The 22,827-nt window shown below is 41.7% G+C and overlaps 1 protein-coding gene across 1 annotated transcript in view; it reads right to left on the reverse strand.

The window, feature by feature from the left end:
* Positions 1-22,827, reverse strand: part of KLHL1 (kelch like family member 1) — a 683,807-nt gene that overhangs the window by 56,567 nt on the left and 604,413 nt on the right. The window contains exon 11 of the mRNA XM_030202420.1: positions 21,999-22,205. Coding sequence (XP_030058280.1) covers positions 21,999-22,205 — 207 coding nt within the window. The remainder of the gene's footprint in view (positions 1-21,998; positions 22,206-22,827) is intronic.

A 22,827-nucleotide genomic window follows, 5' to 3' on the forward strand; every position in this document is an offset into this window, starting at 1 on the left:
AAAATTTAGGCTCTTAGGTAGAAAGCTGAAATCCAGATCCTCCAGGGTAGCATTTTCTGAAATGCTACCTGTGCCACGCGCAGGGCCCAAGAGACAGGCAGAGCTCCAGAGTCTCAATGCGTGGATGAGACGATGGTGCAGGGAGGAGGGCTTTAGATTTGTTAGGAACTGGGCAACATTCTGGGGAAGGGGGAGCCTATTCCGAAAGGATGGGCTCCATCTTAACCAGAGTGGGACCAGGCTGCTGGCATCGGCGTTTAAGAAGGAGATAGAGCAGCTTTTAAACTAGAAATGGGGGGAAGGCCGACAGTCGCTCAAAAGAGCATGGTTCGGGATAAGGTATCTTTCAAAGATATCACCATAACAGGGAAGATAGAGTATCCTGATAGTGAGGTTGCAAAAGAGATTGTAGTAGATCGGGTATCCTTAAATAACAATAAAAATCAGACAAAAGATTGCCAATTAATACTGTCAAGTACTAAGCATGATGTACTTAGGAACAACAAACATAGTTTTGAAATGTCTATATGCGAATGCCAGGAGCCTAAGAAATAAGATGGGGGAGTTAGAATATATTGCACTAAATGAAAAATTAGATATAATAGGCATCTCTGAGACCTGGTGGAAGGAGGATAACCAGTGGGACACTGTCATACCGGGGTACAAATTATATCGTAGTGATAGGGTGAATCGGATTGGTGGAGGGGTAGCATTGTATATTAACGAGAGCCTTGAATCAAATAGATTGAAAATTCTGCAGGAAACAAAACACTCCTTGGAATCACTGTGGATTGAAATTCCATGTGCAAAGGGGAAAAGGATAGTGATAGGAGTGTACTACCGTCCGCCTGGCCAGGACGAACAGACAGATGCGGAAATGTTAAAGGAAATCAGGGACGCAAACAAACTGGGCAACACAATAATAATGGGGGATTTCAATTACCCGCATATAGACTGGGTTAATGTAACATCTGTACACGCAAGGGACATAAGATTTCTTGATGAAATCAAGGACAGCTTCATGGAACAGCTAGTTCAGGAGCCGACAAGAGAAGGAAAAATACTAGACTTAGTCCTTAGTGGTGCTCATGATCTAGTGCAGGGGGTAACGGTACGAGGGCCGCTTGATAACAGTGATCATAATTTGATCGGTTTTGATATTGGCATTGAAGGAAGTGAAACTAGGAAATTAAGTACGCTAGCGTTTAACTATAGAAAAGGTGATTACGACAAAATGAGAAAAATGGTGAAAAAAAGACTGAAAGGAGCAGCTCGCAGAGTAAAAAACTTGCGTCAGGCGTGGATGCTGTTTAAAAACACCATCCTGGAGGTTCAGGACAAATATATTCCACGTATTAGAAAAAAGGGAAAAAAGACTAAACGTCAGCCGGCGTGGCTAAACAGTAAGATAAAGGAAGTCATTAGAGCCAAAAAACAATCCTTCAGAAAGTGGAGAAGAGAACCAACTGAAAGTAACAGGATAGATCATAAGGAATGCCAAGCCAAATGCAAAGCGGAGATAAGGAGGGCAAAAAAGGACTTTGAGAAGAAATTAGCGTTGGAAGCAAAAATACATAGTAAAAATTTTTTTAGATACATTAAAAGCAGGAAACCGGCCAAAGAGTCGGTTGGGCCGCTGGACGAAAATGGTGTTAAAGGGGCGATCAGGGAGGACAAAGCCATAGCGGAGAAATTAAATGAATTCTTTGCTTCGGTCTTCACCGAGGAGGATTTGGGGGGGACACCGGTGCCGGAAAGAATATTTGAAGCGGGGGAGTCGGAGAAACTAAACGAATTCTCTGTAACCTTGGAGGATGTAATGGGTCAGTTCAGCAAGCTGAAGAGTAGTAAATCACCGGGACCTGATGGTATTCATCCCAGAGTATTAATAGAACTAAAAAATGAACTTGCGGAGCTACTGTTAGAAATATGCAATCTGTCCCTAAAATCGAGTGTAGTACCGGAAGACTGGAGGGTAGCCAATGTTACTCCGATTTTTAAGAAGGGTTCCAGAGGAGATCCGGGAAATTATAGACCGGTGAGTCTGACGTCGGTGCCGGGCAAGATGGTGGAGGCTATTATTAAGAATAAAATTGCAGAGCATATACAAAAACATGGACTGATGAGACAAAGTCAGCACGGATTTAGTGAAGGGAAGTCTTGCCTCACCAATCTAATGCATTTTTTTGAGGGGGTAAGCAAACATGTGGACAATGGGGAGCCGGTTGATATTGTATATCTGGATTTTCAGAAGGCGTTTGACAAAGTGCCGCATGAAAGACTCCTGAAGAAATTGCAGAGTCATGGAATCGGAGGTAGGGTATTATTATGGATTAAGAACTGGTTGAAAGATAGGAAGCAGAGAGTAGGATTGCGTGGCCAGTATTCTCAGTGGAGGAGGGTAGTTAGTGGGGTCCCGCAGGGGTCTGTGCTGGGTCCGTTGCTTTTTAATGTATTTATAAATGACCTAGAGATGGGAATAACTAGTGAGGTAATTAAATTCGCCGATGACACAAAATTATTCAGGGTCGTCAAGTCGCAGGAGGAATGTGAACGATTACAGGAGGACCTTGCGAGACTGGGAGATTGGGCGTGCAAGTGGCAGATGAAGTTCAATGTTGACAAGTGCAAAGTGATGCATGTGGGTAAGAGGAACCCGAATTATAGCTATGTCTTGCAAGGTTCCGCGTTAGGAGTTACGGATCAAGAAAGGGATCTGGGTGTCGTCGTCGATGATACGCTGAAACCTTCTGCTCAGTGTGCTGCTGCGGCTAGGAAAGCGAATAGAATGTTGGGTGTTATTAGGAAGGGTATGGAGTCCAGGTGTGCGGATGTTATAATGCCGTTGTATCGCTCCATGGTGCGACCGCACCTGGAGTATTGTGTTCAGTACTGGTCTCCGTATCTCAAAAAAGATATAGTAGAATTGGAAAAGGTACAGCGAAGGGCGACGAAAATGATAGTGGGGATGGGACGACTATCCTATGAAGAGAGGCTGAGAAGGCTAGGGCTTTTTAGCTTGGAGAAGAGACGGCTGAGGGGAGATATGATAGAAGTGTATAAAATAATGAGTGGAATGGATCGGGTGGATGTGAAGCGACTGTTCACGCTATCCAAAAATACTAGGACTAGAGGGCATGAGTTGAAGCTACAGTGTGGTAAATTTAAAACGAATCGGAGAAAATTTTTCTTCACCCAACGTGTAATTAGACTCTGGAATTCGTTGCCGGGCGGTTAGCTTGACGGAGTTTAAAAAGGGGTTAGATAGATTCCTAAAGGACAAGTCCATAGACCGCTATTAAATGGACTTGGAAAAATTCCGCATTTTTAGGTATAACTTGTCTGGAATGTTTTTACGTTTGGGGAGCGTGCCAGGTGCCCTTGACCTGGATTGGCCACTGTCGGTGACAGGATGCTGGGCTAGATGGACCTTTGGTCTTTCCCAGTATGGCACTACTTATGTACTTATGTACTTATGTACAGGATGCTAGGAATTATTAGGAAAAGGATGGTAAATAAGACCAATAATACTGTAATGCCTCTGTATCACTCCATGGTGCGACCTTACCTTGAGTATCGCATTCAATTCTGGTCGCCGTATCTTAAAGATGATATAGTGGAATTAGAAAAGGTTCAAAGACTGGCCAAAAAATTTCACTACTGGAACTGGGTAACATGGGTAGCTCTGCATTAAACTGAGTTACATCCCAGTTGCCTGAGAGCAGCCTAATTCTGTGCAATTTGAAAGCTTTGTAATTGCCATGATCTTCAAGTTTGGGAATGCCCTCACTTGCTCCAAAGATGCCTAAACATTTGGCTTTAAGCTGTGTTTCTACACCCCTGGATCCCAAGACTTCAACGCCTGGTATTCCAGTCTGGGTTATATCTATCTTTGCTTTAATATTTAATGTTTTTAGTACTCCAGTCCCTGATATTTCTGTCCAGGGGCTAAAGCTACCTTTCTTTTAGTGCAATTAGCATTGCGAGCAAAGAGGATAGCTCATGTCTCAACACTATACCTCCAATATTCCCAGTAATTGTCAGGGAAGATAGCCTACCTCTGCAGCGGAGCCAGTAAATTGCCTGATGCGGATGCCGGGGGGAGGGGAGGGAGTAGATGGAGGGTCAGGGGTGGGGTGGGTAATGTTCTTAAGGGGGTCTGAGTTGTTATCAGGGGTTTAGGAGGTTTGCCACAAGCTGTTTTTTAGGCTTTGTTTTGTGGTGGGGCAGCAGCTATAGCCACCTTTTAATTTACAAAATTGCCCTGAAACAAAAGAAAATAACCTGCAAACAACACAGGAAATTAAACAAAATGAAATTTTTTTTGCTTGCACATCTCTACTTGTATCTATGTAAAAAAAAGGCCTTTATAGGCAAGAACTCCTTTATAAAATTACCACCTTAGGACTAGATTCTACAAATAGCTCTGAAAAATGTAAACGCTGAATGCTATTTTATAAAAGGTTTGCGTCTTTTATAGAATAATGCAAAGCGCATAAATAGCGTCTAACATTAGGTGCCATCAATTACGCGTCCTAAGAGCAGATGTACATGCTGATGCTTAAGTTTGGTGCTGATCGAGTCTATTTTGTAGCAATGCACATAAATTCTGGGAACGCCCCTGGAGTGCCCCCTGAAATTACGCGCTATAGAAGTTCCGTGCACATCGTTAATTGGGAGTTAAGGCCAATTAACACCAATAATTGGTTGTTAGCAGCCAATTATTGGCACTGATTAGCCCATTAATCAATTAAGTTGTGTACACAAATCAGTAATGCACGCTGATTTGCGCACACAACTTTAGTTGCCATATATAGAATCTGGCAGTTAATATGCGATAGGTTAAACAATATAGTCCCAGTTTTAAAACTAAATCTGTGAGATGTTGGGGGCCAATGAAGGGTTTCAGTTTGGGGGATTATAGAGTCCAAACGATGACCTGAACTCAAAAGTTTAGTTTCAAAGTCTCAGGTATAATCATTGGAGAACCCAAGTAAAGGGTATTTCAGTAATCTAAATTACTTAAAACCATAATTTTTGCACATGGCCTTTAGGAGTAGATTTTGTATATGATACTCACATTTAGGCACCAGAAAACTGAACATGAAGTGGCTATTCTATAACAGTAAGTATATTCATATTTTCTGTTATAGAATAGCGACTAAGTCTGTATTAATGCACACAGGGCCGCCGAGAGAGGGGGAAGGGGGGGCCCAAGATTTCCCCAGGCCCAGCCTCCAAGGGGGGCCCAGCCCCGGGGTCTGTCTCTCCTGCTCCTGATGGGACCCAGTGATCGCGTCCCGACAGGAGCAGGAGAGAGAAAACTCCAGCGCTGTGTCCACTTTAGAGACTGGGGAGGAGCAGACACAGGGCTTTGGGGCCTATGGTTTAGCCTTGCCAGTAGAAACCTTCCTCCAGCACTGGTAAAACACATTTGGAACAAGCTCAAGTTGATGGCATTGTGGATTCCATTGACAACATCATATCACTTTTTCCCTTGCCTTGATCGCCACCAGTAGCAGCACCGCAGCAATTAAAGCAGGGCTGACCAAATGTGTTTTACCAGCCAAACCTATGAAATAAACCACGCAAATGAGGGTTAGTTATATTTACAGTTTTTACCCCTGAGGCAGCCCTTGTTCAGCAAAACGTGGATCATGTTGGATTGCTTTTTCTTATAAATGCTATTATATTTTAACCACTTCTGGATCCGCTGCATGGTGTATCAAAAGCATGCAGATATTGTGCAACTTACACATGCACATTCTGGGCATGCCTCTGACTCGCCCATGCCCCTTCCACATTAACCCCCCCCCCCCCCCTTAGAAGAAACACGATTTAGAATTTTTCATACACAGGTTAAAAAATAGCGACTAAGAGCAGTTGTGCACTCAACACCAAACTGGTGCAAATTATAGCCAATCACTGGCTGTTAAGTCCAATTAATTTGTGCACACAACTGCCCTTATTCTATAACAGCGTGTACAAATTTGAGCACTAAGGGTCTTATTCTGTAAATGTTATGCTTCTAATTTTAAGTTCCTAAAATTTGTGCTCATAATTTATGAGCATAATTTATGCTCCAAAATTACGAGCATAATCTATGCTCCAAAATATATTGTGCTCATAATTTAGGAGCATAAATTTAGAAGCATAGATTCTGCGTATAAATTAGGATCATACATTTAGGAGCAAAACCTTTATAGAATAAGGCCCTCAGTGCCAATTTGTGCCTTTTTATATAATCTGGGGGTTACTGTACATGTTCTTTGTATTTATTTCCATCCTTTGTTGGCTGCTATATTATCTCTTGAAGTTATTATTCCTTTCCAAGCCATGTTGTTTCTCAACATTTCAAGTTCTTGCATTAAGCTAAATAGCCCCCTAAGTTTCTGTCTAAAATCTGTTTCTATCTACGACTGCTGTTAGACAGATTTTACTTTTGTCAATGCTGAAAACTGAAGCTAATATGTGCTATCATTTTCTATGTTGGGTTTGATCAACCTATGCAATAATTTTAATTAAACAGTTCCAGTTGCTTGACTATAAATTTGATTTAAATTTAGGATGTCTCTTATCAAAAGAGATAGTCACCATAAAATCAATAAAAACTAAGCATAGCAGCATGATAGTTAATGGACTCCTGTGCTATCCTGTACAACTTTTACTACATCAGCTGCATTTTCATTACATCTTTTTTCCAGTTCATCAAAAGAGAAATAAACTCATCTCATGCATGACTTTGTCATAAATGTATTATAATTTCAAAGCAAATAACATACCATAACACATTTAAGTTATACTATGGAACCACTTTCTTAGTAAATTTGATGTACCATAAAAGTAATTTCTGCAGTTAAATTCAGATGTCTAAAAGTACACTTTTTTTCTTTGAGTCTTCATGCAAAACAAATTTCTACTAAAGTACTACAATTTCTTTTGAACTAAACCAAAGTCTAGACAGTAAACAATGCCAATATAGAACATTAACATGGTTAGTATGAGTTAAAAATATAGTCAATATTCAGCCAGTGGTGTTGAGCATTTTGCTGACCCCACTGGAGTTATTCCTTGATATTCAATATTAGAACATATCCAGGCTTCAGAACGGAGTATTTGGTTTATGCGGAACTTGCTAACGCATAGCCAGTTAAGTCGATATTCAGAACTTAAGCGGCTATGGGTTACCTTATAAAGATAGGACTGTGTTTTGTGTGGTCCCATTTATGTGGTTACCATGGTCGGTTAAGTGCTGAATATCGGCACTTAACTAGCCAACTACTGACTCCGCCTCCAGAACGTCCCCAGAATAGACGGTTTTTACTTAGGTACTAACTGCTAATTTTTCGGTGGTGATTACTGTTTAAGTGCTGCTGAAAATGAGTGGATAGCCCCGAACAAGCGATTTAACTGGTCAGCGGCCATTCTTGGCCAGTTAAATCATTTTGAATATTGACCAGTAAAGTAATGAAAACGAATTTGCTATTTAGAGTTATCAACTGAAATCTTTTGAATTTGCATGCATTTAGGATGCACTATGCCTTCCCTTAATAAGTGAAATTCACACACAGACTCTGGTTGTTGCATTCTTCCCTTGTCTTTATATCTCTCTCTCTGCAGCATTCGACTTCGACTACACCCTCCTTCTTTCTCATTTAACTTCTATTGGTATGTCAGGAACAGTGCTTCAATGCTTTTCCTCATTTCTTTCTTCCTGTTATTTTGAGTTGTTTTCTCATCTGAATTTTCATCCCAAACCTTACATTGTAGAGTTCCTCAGGGCTCTATTCTCACGCCTCTTTTATTTAATCTATGTCTTACTCCACTAGCGTCCATTATTCAGAGTTTTTGTATTTCTATGTAAATCTATCCTGATGGTATTCTCGTACTTCACTACACTAACCTGGCGTCCGCCTACATCACTTCACTCCAATCATGTCTGGATGCTCTCACTGGCTCATGACTCATGGCATGGTCCTTAATCCTGGTAAGACAGAAGAATGCTGGATCACTGGTCAACACAATAGTCCATCCTCAGACCTCCTTCTCTTTGGTACAACTATTACTCCTACTATTTAGGAGTTCTAATTGATTCACAGTTATCTTTTTCGCATTATGCTTCCTCGTTAGCCAAATCTTGTTTTTTTCAATCTTAGACAACTATGCTCTGTGTGTAAATTATTTACTCATGATGCTTTTCACACCCTCCTCCTTTCACTTTTCATATCTAAAATTGATTATTGTAACATTATTTTTGCCGGTGCAACACATGTAGTTATCAAGAAATTGCAATCCTTACAGAACATAGCCATTAGAGCTCTCTGCCATACCAGCAAATATGATAGGATCTCTCCTCTTCTCAAAGATCATCACTGGTTGCCAGTGGCATTTCAAGTCCAGTATAAAGTTCTTCTGCTGGCCTTTAAGGCCTTGCATATTGGTCTACTGCCATATCTCGCCTCTCTCACTATTCCCTATTCCCCCGCTCGCATTTTCCACTCTCTTAACGACCATCTCATGGTTTTGCCTGGTCCTTGACTTGCAACATATGAATGAACCAGGAATAGTGCCTTCCTTTTTGTCACTCCTATGCTATGAAATAGTCTTCCTGCTGCTATCTGTGCTGAGCTATCCCTCTTCAGGTTTAAAACTGCTATTAAGACTTGGCTTTTTCAGCAGCCCTTTCCTGACTAGTTAGCTAGACCACAGAGTTCTGCCCTCATTCTCCCCCCTCCCTTCTCCTCCATCTTCCTTCCTCATGTTTTTGACCTTTCCCCTTCTCTACTTATTTGGTGTTTAAGACTCTAGTCTGATGTTGTCCTTTGCTTTACTATTTTTACACTATAGTTCCTGTCTGGCTTTCTTATTTAGTCTATCAGCTGCTTAGATCTGTGCTCAGTTATAACCGTATAGCAAATGTTGATAAATAAATACAAATATTTGTCATCCATTATTGCACACTGCATGTCCATTTAGCCATATGGAAAGCAGTGCCAACTTGACTACTAGGCAGATTAGGTGTCCACCCAGAGTGGCACAATTGGGGGGGGGGGGGGGAGGATAGTACTAAAATGACACTTAAAGGGATAGATATTGAGGTTTGGTAAAAGTCAGACTTTTTCAGCACCTTAATATACCAAGGGAGTGGCTAACTTGCAGTACCTCAGTACCACAGGCTAATCACTCCCACAGTATAGGAATAACATTGCTTGCAATCAACCTTGCAAGCAGTGTTATTATACTGTCTAGAAGCATTGAGCCACTATCCTGATGATATTCAAATTTTGACATTTCCAGACCTTACCAACCCAAAGAACATTCATTCTCTCAATGACAAACTCTCAAAGATCACTTTCTGGATGATCATAAGCTAAAACTGAATCCAGAAAAATCAAAGGCCCTCTTATTCACAGACCCACCCAGTATGACTCTTTCAACTCCACTTCTGCTTCACAATGTACAAGTTCCACTGGTTTCCTCTCTGAAAACTCTTGCATCTTAATTGACCATGCTCTAAATTTCCAACTTCATATTTCAACTTTGATTCAGAGCTGTTTCTATAAGCTGCACCTGATCCAATCAATTAAGGCACTTCTACACCCTACTGCTCTTCAGCTACTAGTACATTCTCTTGTCTTGTCACAAATAGATTATTGCAACTCACTGTACAAAGACCAGTGACAAAATGCCTCCTTTAAACTGATCACTGGAGTGAAAAAATTTGATCATGTCACATCCCTGCTAAAAGCTGCCCACTGGTTACTAATTCCACACAGAAAACCTGTAAGACTTTACTTCTGGTGTTCAAAATAGCTACTACTGTGTTCCCTTCTTTCTTGGCTCGTATTCTGATACCATATTCTCCATCATAGGCTCTTTACTCATCTCAACAAAATCTTTTAGCCATTCCCTCTTTTCAACATATCAGATATGATATCACCCGCAACTCTATCTTTTCTGTTGTTGCTCCACCCTATGGAATGCTCTATCCCTCCAACTCAGATCACAAACTCCTTTAAAAAATTTAAAACTGACCTTAAAACTTTCCTTTTTGAAGATACTTTTTCCACAAATTGTTAATTCTGTTGATCTTGGGGTACTCCCTCCCTGCTGTGAGCCTGTTTACAAATGTAACTACCTTTATCTATAGCCATCTGCTACCCCTTCTTTCCTATCATTTATTGTAGTTCCTTGATCCTCCTTCTCTGTACTACATGTCCCTTCCTGTTTCCTTTTCTATCTTTATTTCTAATACATTATATTTGTAAGGCGCTTAGATGTTGCATACGATGTGTGGGATATTAAGCACTAAATCAATTTGGAAACTTAGATATATTAGTATGGCAAAACAATAAGGAAAACTTAGCAACAAGACTTATCAGTACATGGTAGAACAGTGAGGTAACAATATCAGTGTAACTAATAATTATTCCTGAGACATAACTACCAATGCTAACCTAAGACCACATGCCAAAAGGTTCTGACTCACTTGGAACATGGTAATGCTTTCTATCTCACCCTGACTATAGGAAGGATAACTGATCTCACCCTGGCTGCCTGGAAAAGTCCTTCGGCTCCTTCTATGTGGCAGGTCTCTCCTTTCCCTCTTGGACTCCAAGCTGAAGCTTCCCAGCTGGCTCCTTGACAAGTCTGTGTCGATAGGCTGCCTGCACCACTATGTCTTTAGTTTGCATTCGTTGTAGAAGGCTATCAACAATGAAGTTGGAATGCACACAGCTCTTCTCTGGAGCTATCTTAGTTGAAGCTAAGATGCCACCCAGTACTGGTTCTTACTCAGCACAGCACGCATTCTTAGTTCAGTTCTTTTATGAGCACTGAGAGCTTTAGTGCCTCAGTAATACTCATGTTGGCTAGTGAAATAACACCCATCAGAGAAAGGTGTCCATCGCTAAGTCTGACAGGTTAACTGCCTATGTAGCTCTTGTGTCTAACTCCTTGAGTAGACTCCCCTCCTGTCAGTCAGTGTCCCTCATATAGTGCACATTGTATTACATGTGTAACAGATCTCTGATTGGGTGAGCTGGCAGACAAAGACTACTGGCATAAAGTGTGCACATGGACAGTGGATGGTAAAGCTTTGGTCCACTAGGCTCCCTGAGCTAACCAGATGGTAATTGTCAATAGCTTGGCAAAGGAATGACTGTACAGATGATATAATGAGGACCCTGGCCTCAGTGATGGTCCTCCTTATCAGAGCTGGTACTGCTGGCACATTACAAGATGGTCAGCCAAGATTACCACATACCTGTGTCAGTGTAAATCACATTCTGTATGTTTTACACCAAAGAAAGAAAACACTGATATTCCTTGGAATGTCAGTCCATTGTTGTAGGGAGTCTTGTAACAACCATGACAGTATTGTCCTAAAAAGATTGTTCCTGGTCTAGTCAGAGTTTGGTTCATAGACCTCAGTTCGGCAATGCAGGCCTTATGGACAGTATATCCCACTACAGAGTAACCCCCATTCAATCCTGTCCCTTGCCAGTGCCAGATTCAAAATGATGCCCTGACACCTAGTGATATTCTCACAGTACTACTGATAGGTGTCAAGCTGTCTATAGAAGACATTGTGGCTGGTATGCAGCCTTGAACATTTCCATATGCTGAAGGTCTTCCAAGTCCCACCTCCTCTGAACTTCCTATTTTTTAAGGAGCAGCCTCAATTATTCTTGTGTAGGCTCCTTGACTGCCATATCAATGCCATTCTGGTGGGTATAAGGAAGGGAAGCCATTGAACAACTCAGGGTGGAGAGGAAGAGAGGCAAGGGGAGATGCTGAACAGGGAAGAGGGAGGTAGAGGGAGATGATGGACACCACCGGGGGAAAGGGGAGGGAAAGGGAGATGCTGGACTATAGAATAGTATGGAAGGGAAGGAGAGATGCTGTACCTGAGTGGAGTGGAGGAAGGGCCCTAAACTGCTGCTCTAAGGTGAGGGGGCCCTGATGGTAAGTAGTCATTCCTTGGAATGTGTTTACATCAGGAGAGGAGAAGTATGTACATAGATGGTATTTTCATTTTTTTTACCAGCTACTTGCAAAGTGAAAGCGTATATTGTAATAAATATTTTGATTCTGGAATGGTGCCAATAGTCAACTTCTCAGAGGCAGTGGGTGTAGCAAAATAATACAGAGAAACAGGGAAAACAGGTGCTTGTATGGAAAAGAGTATTTTATCTAGAAGATAATCTTGTTACAAATGTACTGCACCTGGCATAGATTATCATAAAGCAGCTGCTATGGGTGGGTGTGTCACTGTGTCTGCCTAAATATGTGTGTGATTCCCTCTGTGTGATTATTTTCGAAATATGTGGACATCTCAAAATGCCCAAATGGACGTTCATGTGTGTGGAACGTCCAAATCCTAATTTTGCAAAAGCAGAAAAGGGACATCTAATACTGCATTATGTCCAAATAGCAACGGGGGCATGTTGTGGGCATGTTTTGGGCAGGACCAAGGAGAGCCCAAAATCAGAACGTCTAACAGTGATTACTGAACAGGAAGAAATGTCCAAGTCTAAAAGAAGGATGTCCTAAGTTAGACCTGTTTAGTCAGGTCCAGGGTACAAACAGGTTATCTGATTGAGCAGCTGACTGCTGGAAAGATTAAGGCATGACACCTTCTTTATCCCCCAGTGGTTGTTGTCCCCATCCCTCTCACCTGAAAATGAAACATAAAGGGGAAACCAGGCTCTGACACCTTCAGGTATTATGGGCATTCATTCTTAAAGCAGGAAGCAAGTCTGAGGTGTAGCCTAGTGGTTAGTGCAGGGGACTGTAAACCAAGGGACACAGGTTCAAATTCCACTTTAATTCTTTAATTTTTTTAAAAATTGTGAGCCCTCCAGAAACAGAAAAAATACCTACTGTACCTGAATATATAAGCCACCTGCAAGCCTGAGGGCTATTGAAGTGTTGTACATTCCTGTACAGTAGGTATTTTTCTGTTCCTGGAGGGCTCACAATTACAAAATAAAAGAGTTAAACTGGAATTTGAATCTGTGTCCCTTGGTTCACAGCTCACTGCACTAACCACTAGGCCTGCCCCTCTACTCTGCATAGTGGGTTGTGTGACCATTTGCTAAGAATGCTGCCATAATGATGTCTATGCCCCTTGTTTCTCACTTCATAAATTGGATGTTCTAGTTTGTAAAATGACTGTTCCTGTTGGACATCTCCAGAACATGGATGTCTATCCAATGGTGTGCTGGTAAATGTTTAATAACAGGCTCTCTCCCCGGTCCCCCTCTGCCCCCCCCCCCAAATTGCAGAGCTGGCTATAGCCGGGGAGAGAGCCTTGGGGGGGTGGCAATGCATTCCTCCAGGAAAAAATTAAATGATCCCAGGTTCCAATCTAATTCATGTTTAGTGTGCGATAAAATGCCATAAATAAGTAAATAAATATAAACTTTTAATGTTGAGCACCTGATTCTCAAAGTGAACATATTCCAAGCACTATAATGAAAATAAAATGATTTGTTTCTACCTTTGTTGTCTGGTGACTGTTTTTCTGATCATGCTGGCTCAGTATCCGATTCTGCTGCTATCTGTCCTCTTAACTCCCTTTCCAGGGCTTCCTTTCCATTTATTTCTTTCCTTTCCTCCTTTCTTCTTCATTTCTGGTCCTCAGCTTCTGCCTATTTTCTTCATCCATGTGCAGTTTTTCTCCTCTCTTCCTTTCCCCTCAACTCATCTCCTTCCTCACTCTTCCCTCCCCTCCATCCATGTCCAGCATTTCTTCTCTCTCCCCTCCTCTGCCCTTCCCTCCATCCACCCATGTCCAGCAGTGACCCTCCTTTCCCCCTGCCCTCCATCCACCCATGTCCAGCAGTGACCCTTCTCTCCCCTGCCCTGCATACACCCATACCCAGTGACCCTCCTCTCCCCTGCTCTCCATCCACCCATGTCCAGTAGTGACCCTCCTCTCCCCTGCCCTCCATCCACCCATGTCCAGCAGTGACCCTCCTCTCCTCTCCCCTGCCCTGCATGCACCTATACTCAGCGCGACCCTTAGTTCTCTCCCCTCCCTCCACCCATGCCCAGTGACTCCCTTCTCTCCCCTGCCACCCCCTCCCGAGTTGTCAGCGAATTCTCCTCCCTCCCTCCCTCCCTCCTCCTTCCCTCCGGATCCAGTCCCTCACCGACTCCTTGTTCTTCTAATTCTTCGGGGCAGGCAGTCTTGCCTGCCCGCTGCCAGCTGACTCTCCCCCGCTGCCGATTCGCGTTTCAAAATGGCCACCGAGACTTCAGCAGAAGTCTCGCGAGGCCGCCTCTGGAAGTCTTGGAGGCCATTTTTAAAGCGTGAATCGGCAGCGGGGGAGAGTCAGCTGGCAGCGGGCAGGCAAGACTGCCTGCCCCAAAGAATTAGAAGAACAAGGAATCGGTGAGCGGGACCTGATCCGGAGGGAGGGAGGAGGGAGGGAAGAGAGCCAGAGCCGGCTCACGTTATTTAACAACTGGCTCGCAAGTTGGTAGAAAGATTAACAACCGGCTCTTGTGAGCCGGTGCGAGCCGGCTCCAGTACACCACTGTATCTATCTCACATATTTTCAAGCAGGAAATCTGTTGAATAATACCTGTGATATGGATTTCTGTGTTGGACATTATGACCTGGATGCCCTTATTCTGATTTGGATGTCCTTTCAAAAATGCCCCTCTACATGTCTGTGTGCCTTTGCCTGCATAGATGCATATGAGGCTATGTCTGAGTGGGGACCCAACATTTGGTCTGTATAGAACCTTTTGATCCAAAGACACCCTATTTCCAAGTAGGCGTGAATTCCTTTTGAAGACTGAGCTTCAGGAGCCTGAATGCCTGGTCTTTGTGATTCAGAACTGTGCTCCTGTAACATGTAGATCCTAAGCCAACAGTTTGGAGACATTAAATGACCTACAGATCAGCACTGTACAATGCTGACAACCGGGTGAGGTTTAGCATGTGGAATGTAAAGCTATTTCATGAACACAGTGAGATTCTGATGAAAAGGTCAGAAAGTACTACTGTTTGGAAAGTAGGTCTCTCACAAGTCCTCAGAACTTGAGAATGGAATATGGATAAGCATAGCCAATAGCCATTAGTGACCCATGCCTTTCTATGTCCATTCATAGGTTGACAGATCATGTCAAGAAGAGATTCAATGATTCTAAGCAACAACTGGTGGCAAGATTCTGGACTGGAGGAGAGCTATTTAATTTAATTTGGAATTTATAGTACACTTAGCAAGCAAGGCAGGATCTGGGTGTTCCTAACACTTGGACATTTTTCTGCCATAATGGAACAAAACAAAAACATCCAGGACTATAAGTTGGACATTTTGGTCTAGACTTAATTTATTAATGAATAAGCCACAAAAGGTGCCCTAAATGACCACTGCAGGAATAAAGGAATGACACCCTCTTACTCCTTCAGCGGTCACTGATCCCCTCCCACCCCACAAAGATGTAAATGAAACACTACATACCAGCCTCTGACAGCTTCAGAAGTTATGGCCAGTCCTATTGAAGCAGCAAGCAGTTTCCTGGAATAGCTTAGTGGTTGGTGCAGTGCACTGTAGAGAAGGTGACCCAGGCCCATAATCCTCTCTATTACACTTGTGGTGGAAAGTGTCATAAGTACATAAGTACATAAGTAGTGCCATACTGGGAAAGACCAAAGGTCCATCTAGCCCAGCATCCTGTCACCGACAGTGGCCAATCCAGGTCAAGGGCACCTGGCACGCTCCCCAAACGTAAAAACATTCCAGACAAGTTGTACCTAAAAATGAGGAATTTTTCCAGTCCATTTAATAGCGGTCTATGGACTTGTCCTTTAGGAATCTATCTAACCCCTTTTTAAACTCCGTCAAGCTAACCGCCCGTACCACGTTCTCCGGCAATGAATTCCAGAGTCTAATTACACGTTGGGTGAAGAAAAATTTTCTCCGATTCGTTTTAAATTTACCACACTGTAGCTTCAACTCATGCCCTCTAGTCCTAGTATTTTTGGATAGCGTGAACAGTCGCTTCACCTCCACCCGATCCATTCCACTCATTATTTTATACACTTCTATCATATCTCCCCTCAGCCGTCTCTTCTCCAAGCTGAAAAGCCCTAGCCTTCTCAGCCTCTCTTCATAGGAAAGTCGTCCCATCCCCACTATCATTTTCGTCGCCCTTCGCTGTACCTTTTCCAATTCTACTATATCTTTTTTGAGATACGGAGACCAGTACTGAACACAATACTCCAGGTGCGGTCGCACCATGGAGCGATACAACGGCATTATAACATCCGCACACCTGGACTCCATACCCTTCTTAATAACACCCAACATTCTATTCGCTTTCCTAGCCGCAGCAGCACACTGAGCAGAAGGTTTCAGCGTATCATCGACGACGACACCCAGATCCCTTTCTTGATCCGTAACTCCTAACGCGGAACCTTGCAAGACGTAGCTATAATTCGGGTTCCTCTTACCCACATGCATCACTTTGCACTTGTCAACATTGAACTTCATCTGCCACTTGCACGCCCATTCTCCCAGTCTCGCAAGGTCCTCCTGTAATCGTTCACATTCCTCCTGCGACTTGACGACCCTGAATAATTTTGTGTCATCGGCGAATTTAATTACCTCACTAGTTATTCCCATCTCTAGGTCATTTATAAATACATTAAAAAGCAACGGACCCAGCACAGACCCCTGCGGGACCCCACTAACTACCCTCCTCCACTGAGAATACTGGCCACGCAATCCTACTCTCTGCTTCCTATCAGCCTCCCACCCTCCCCTAAAACCTACTGTACCCACATATAGGTTATACCTGCAACCATAAGGGCCATTGTAGCGGTGTACAGTTGGGTACAGTAGGTTTTTTTTGTGGGTTTTGAAGGTAAAAATGGTGAGATGTGTACCTTGGACATTTTATGTGAAGTCCACTACAGTACCCCCTAGGGTGCGTCACTGTTATGCTGGGATGCCTGTATGGCCAGTCTACTAGGAAAGCTGGCTCCTCCTACATCCCAATGACTTGATTTTGTGCATTTTTCACTTGGACTTTTTTTTTAATGGTCCGGAAAGATAGACGTACTAAGCACAACAACATTTAGAAAATGGTCATTTTCAAAGAAAAAAAAGATAGACATTATTCTGGTTTGAAAATGGTCATTTTCCCTATTTGATTTTTGGACATTTGCAGCAAAAGATCCAAAGTCAAATTTAGACGTCATATAGAAAATGCCCCTCTACGCAGCTTTGTAAGTCTAAGTGCTTTGAAAATATGCCTCCATATGTAGATGACCTGAGAGAAAAAGGAGGAAAAATCCAGCAGCTAGATTCTATGAACAAAGAAGATAACATTTGAATTCAAATTGCACCTTGATGAGGACAATTAAAAAAGACACAACACATCTCCATATTTCCTTATAGGCAAAGTCATTCCCAAGCAGCTTTATCCTCTCTCTGTCATTCCTTGACCTATGCTGCCTGAGTGTCCTGCATCACAGATGCTCTTCCTTTTGTTTCTATATGCTTATGCAAGACAAAAGACTTCTATTTCTTTTTCACCCTGTTTAATTTAATTTAATATTGGCATTTTTAATATGCATGTAGTAAGGAGGTTCAGGGAGAGCACAACCTAAAATAAGCAAAGCCGACAGGCATAAAATATAATAAAACCAACAAATACAAATCAATAACTCAAATTAAGAAGAACAAGCAAAAATTCAATCTAATCATAATTATTCACCAAATGCCTAGTATTGCAAAAGCTGCAGCCTTTGTATGTTCACTAGTTCATTGAGTTTTTTTTACCGCAGGTAAATATTTATTGTAAGGATGTGTAAATTACAATTTTTGAATCTCAGTTATCGGTATTGAAGGGTTAATCCAGTCACTAGTATTTTAAAAGACACATCTCTGCAGTCCTTAGCATCAGGCTATTCGGAAAATGCTAAATAATGAAACCTGCACATTTCTTCTACACTAAAGTAGGCGATGCCTCAGAAGGTTTTATGAACAGGATATAAAACTCAGGCATCAATAAATGACCTGACACAAATTTGTTTAGAAAGATTGCACATGAATTTATGTGTAATAACAGAGTCTGCGTCCCAATTGTGATTCCGACAGTGCAGTGTAGATACAATAAATCTTTTGTGTTAATAGCTCAGTTTTAAATATGCATCAGAAAATCGGACTAAAATGTAAACTACTTAATCATTCCTGGTTGAAAGATTAAATCATGTACAATGCTGTTATTAAATCTTCCTCGGATTCTCTTTCTGAACTACTACATTGTCATTTTTCCTGAATATATTATATTTAGTTGTCTTGGTGTGTCGCTAGTAAATTCACAGCTGCACAATATGTTTAATTATTCTACCATATGTCTTCTAGCACATTTATTTCTGAATATGCATAAGAATTTCTTTGTCAAACTAACTTCATTAATGCTGTTCCTCCGGCCTGTTGTGGGAATATGTAACTCGATTACAATTACTAATACCAAAGCCACCATGAGACTTTATTTACAATTAATGTCTTAATATTTAAAAACCTCTGTATGCATTTATTTTGTTAATTTATTACTCTTGTATTATTCTTTTTGACCTTATATGCCACCAATTTTTAATCTTGGAGTTATCAAGGAGGGGTCAGGGTGAGAGAGGGTTGCTTTGTCTGACTGAAAGGAGTCAATATGGTACAAGGGTCCATTCAGGGAGCGTGGAGAAAGGGTGTTTGCTTTTTACCATGTAGATTCTTGGGGGGAGATTCTATATATGTTACCTAAAAAATCGGCACTGAAATCAAGCATTTTCTATCATCGGTGCCTAGATTTAGGTGCCAGTTATAGAATACGCTTAGTTGATATTTCAGCACCTAAATCTACATGCATCCATTAATACCAATGAAAATGTGGCATAAATCCCAGCACATAGATTAAGGCGCACTGGGCTATATTCTATAACTAGGCACATACATTTCAGAACACCAGTGAAACGCCCATTTTCCTGCCCATAATCACATCCCTTTTGCATGTATGCTTTACAAGTTTGCCGCACATTGTTACAGAATGTACAGATTGAGTTATGCGTCTAAATTCTAATCAGTGCTAATTAGTGCTTATTATTGCTTGTTAAGTGCTGTTATCAGTGCTCATTAGCTTGTTAAGCTTACTAAATTAAGTTCATTGTTATAGAATCCGTGCTGATTTTGGCTCAGATCTCTAGGTGCATTATATAGAATCTGGGGGTTGATCTGAATGGGGATTAGAACTGAAGCATATTACCCATGTAATCTCCCATTCCCTCACTTTGGACATTGGATGGGAAATGGGGCCTCCATTAGGGGGATATATAGCTAGAGTTACTAAGAAGTAGTATAATAATGGATATTATTTTTCCATCAACATGCCAGTTATGAAGCATGGAAGTGTGCATGGATAAAAATAATACGAAAAAGGTCTAAGTTGTTTGCTCCCATCCACTTACTAATTGTAGCAAAATTTGGTTTATCATCTCAGCAGCATTTGACTGTGACTGAACTGGCAATATTATTTGAATATCATCTGTAAAAATCATATATCACAGTTGCAGCAATAGCAAATAGTAGGTTAATGGAAAAGCCATAGGTAGAATATTGTGGATCGCTGAAGAACCTCATGTTTCAATACCTTCCAAGTTGATTCTTCACCCTAATAAACAACTTTGAATTACCTGTCTTGCAGGAAAGACTCAAACCATTTTTATAAAGGCACTAAAGCATAGTTATGGGGCAGTTTTATGCTTGACTTAATTTAATGATGTGGTGGGGACGGTCTGTCTGTATTAGTAAGTTCTCTCCAATGGTTCAACAATATTACATGGTTGACCATCTCAAAAGTAGCTGTTATATCACGCATTAATAACACAACTTGACCTCCACCATCTAGATGCATTCTAATCAAATCAAGCACTGAAATAAGTAAAGTTTCCATGCTAATGGTGCCTATTAAATGCACAGTAATACACGATATTCAGGCTGACTAAGTCCAGCAATCAGCGCTGAGCCCAGATTTTCAATGTCGGGCTGTCTCCAGTGACCAATATTGAATATCTGTTTATTTTTTGTTCCGGTTTAAACTTAACTGGCCAAGTTAATATTCAGCACTGGCTGGTTAAGTTTATAGTGGCCAAAGTTAGGACTGTTATTTAGGCGGTCCTATTTGGCTGCTAAACTTAGCTGGCAAAGTGCTAAATAATTATTTACCGTCTTTTTGAAGGAATTCACTCAAGGTGGTGTACAGTAAGAATAGATCAAGCATGAGCAATAGGCAATTACAGCAGTAAAAATATACAAATAACAATACAATGTATGGAATAGTATACTACTTTTGTCAACCTAACACGTAATAGAAAGTTTTAATTGACAGTGAAGGGTATAAGCAAAGATGGAACATATAGATAGGTAAGTAAGAAGAGTTAGAAAGTAAGGTGACTAATTTAAAGAAAGTTGCACATGAGGTCGGAGATATGATTAAATATTATTAAATTTGTGCTGGTCATGCCAATCTGCAGTGGGATCCCTTGATCATATGCTTTTTCACTGTCATAACTTGCAACTGTACTGGAAATCGATTTGGGACATTTGTCAAAAATTATTTGCTATTTCAGATGCTTTGTCATTTAAAGTGTTAATCCTTAAAGCATCCACCCCTGGTTTGTCAGTCCTTAGAGATGGTTGTCCCCAGTTTTCAGCGATAAGGGAAACCTAGGACGCCCATCTCAGAAACGACCAAATACAAGCCATTTGGTCATAGGAGGAGCCAGCATTCGTAGTGCACTGGTCCCCCTGACATGCCAGGATACCAACCCCCTAGGGGGCACTGCAGTGGACTTCAGAAAAAGCTCCCAGGTGCATAGCTCCCTTACCTTGGGTGCTGAGCCTCACAAAACCCCCCCAAACCCACTCCCCACAACTGTACGACACTACCATAGCCCTAAGGGGTGAAGGGGGGCACCTACATGTGGGTTCAGTGGGTTTGTGGTGGGTTTTGAAGGTCTCACATTTACCACCACAAGTGTAACAGGTAGGGGCGGATGGGCATGGGTCCGCCTGCCCGAAGTGCACTGCACCCACTAAAACTGCTCCAGGGACCTGCATACTGCTGTCAGGTAGCTGGGTATGACATTTGAGGCTGGCATAGAAGCTGGCAAAATATATATATATATATTTTTTTTTTTTTAATCTTTATTAATAAATTCAATTTTCACAACAAAGTGTAAGTATGCAATCGGCATTATTTTACAAATGAAATTCAAAATACAATTAAATAATTGAAAGAAAAATTCTTAACTGCCTATTTGTCCACAAACAAAGAAATTAGGTTCCAAGATTTCAAAAATTCTAAAAGAAATTAAAGAATATTTTAGCGGTTGCCACTTCGGGTTATCGACCCTAGCCTGCTTGTTAGGGTGGGCATACTACATTCACATCGGCTCTAGCATCAAGAAATTCTTTAAACTGTTTTGGGTCTACAAACTGAAACTGTTTACCCTCAAGCAGTACATTACAAATACAAGGAAATCGTAATACAAAGTTTACTCCCAATGCCATCGCTCTAGGGCGCTGCTCCAAAAAAGCCCTGCGCCTTATTTGTGTAGGCCTCGAGAGGTCTGGAAAAATTCGAACCTTTGAGCCCAAAAACAAGTTTTCTAAATGTCTTAAGGAAAGTCTTAAATCAGCATTGCGGTCAGGCTCCAGTGCAAAAGTGACCAGCATAGTTGACCTCTGTGTAATTATTTCCAGTGAACTTTCCAGGAAGGAAGTAAGATTCATTCCATCCCCCACTACTGGGGGGTTTCCAACAGTCCCCTTCGGGTTCCAGATATAATAGGCTCGAGTAATGGGAGGTAGTGAGTCCTTATCCATTCCAAGAATGTCAACCATATATTTTTTTACCATCTCAATAGGAGAAATTAGAGGAGATTTGGGGAAATTTAGAAACCTAAGGTTAAGTTTCCTAACCTGGTTCTCCAGGTATTCCATTCGCTTGTGCATGAAATTATTATCTTTAACCAATGCAGTTTCCAAGTTCCCCATTTCTTGAAGCTCAGTATTCACTTTATCTAATTTCAAGGATTGCTGTGCAGTCACTTGCGCTTGGAGCAACGCAGCTTCAGACAAAGCTTTAATATCACCAGTGTTTTCTTTCAATGTGTTCTGCATAGAAACCTGAATGCCGTACACCATGTCCCACAGTGACTCAAGTGTCACTGCTGCTGGTCTAACCACGCCACTAAAGACTGGGAGAGATTGAGGTTGGGCCTCAGCTCGAGATAGTTTTGAAACAATATCTTGAGGTAATACCTGTAAAGCTGATTGAATTAGCTGCTCTCGTTCATGAGATCCATTCTCGTAAAAAATATTTTCAAAAGTTTTTTTTTAGGGTGGGGGGGGGGGGGGGTTAGTGACCACTGGAGGAGTTTGGGCACCTTATTGAGGCTTGGTCACAAGAAAAAATGGACCAAGTAAAGTCAGCCAAATGCTTGTCAGGGACGCCCTTCTTTTTTCCATTATCGGCCGAGGACTCCCATGTGTTAAGCATGCCCCAGTCCCACCTTCTCTATGCTTCCGACATGCCTCCGGGAGCTTTGGTCGTCCCCGCGACAGAAAGCAGTTGAGGACGCCCAAAATTGGCTTTCGATTATGCCGACTTGGGTGACCCTGGGAGAAGGACGCCCATCTCCCGAGTTGTGTCAAAAGATGGGCGCCCTTCTCTTTCGAAAATAAGCCTGATTGAGTTTTAAATTTAGCCCTGTATTGTACTGGTAGCCAATTAAGTTTTTGCAAAAAT

Source organism: Microcaecilia unicolor, chromosome 4 (genome assembly GCF_901765095.1).
Source record: "Microcaecilia unicolor chromosome 4, aMicUni1.1, whole genome shotgun sequence".
Classification (NCBI taxonomy): domain Eukaryota; kingdom Metazoa; phylum Chordata; class Amphibia; order Gymnophiona; family Siphonopidae; genus Microcaecilia; species Microcaecilia unicolor.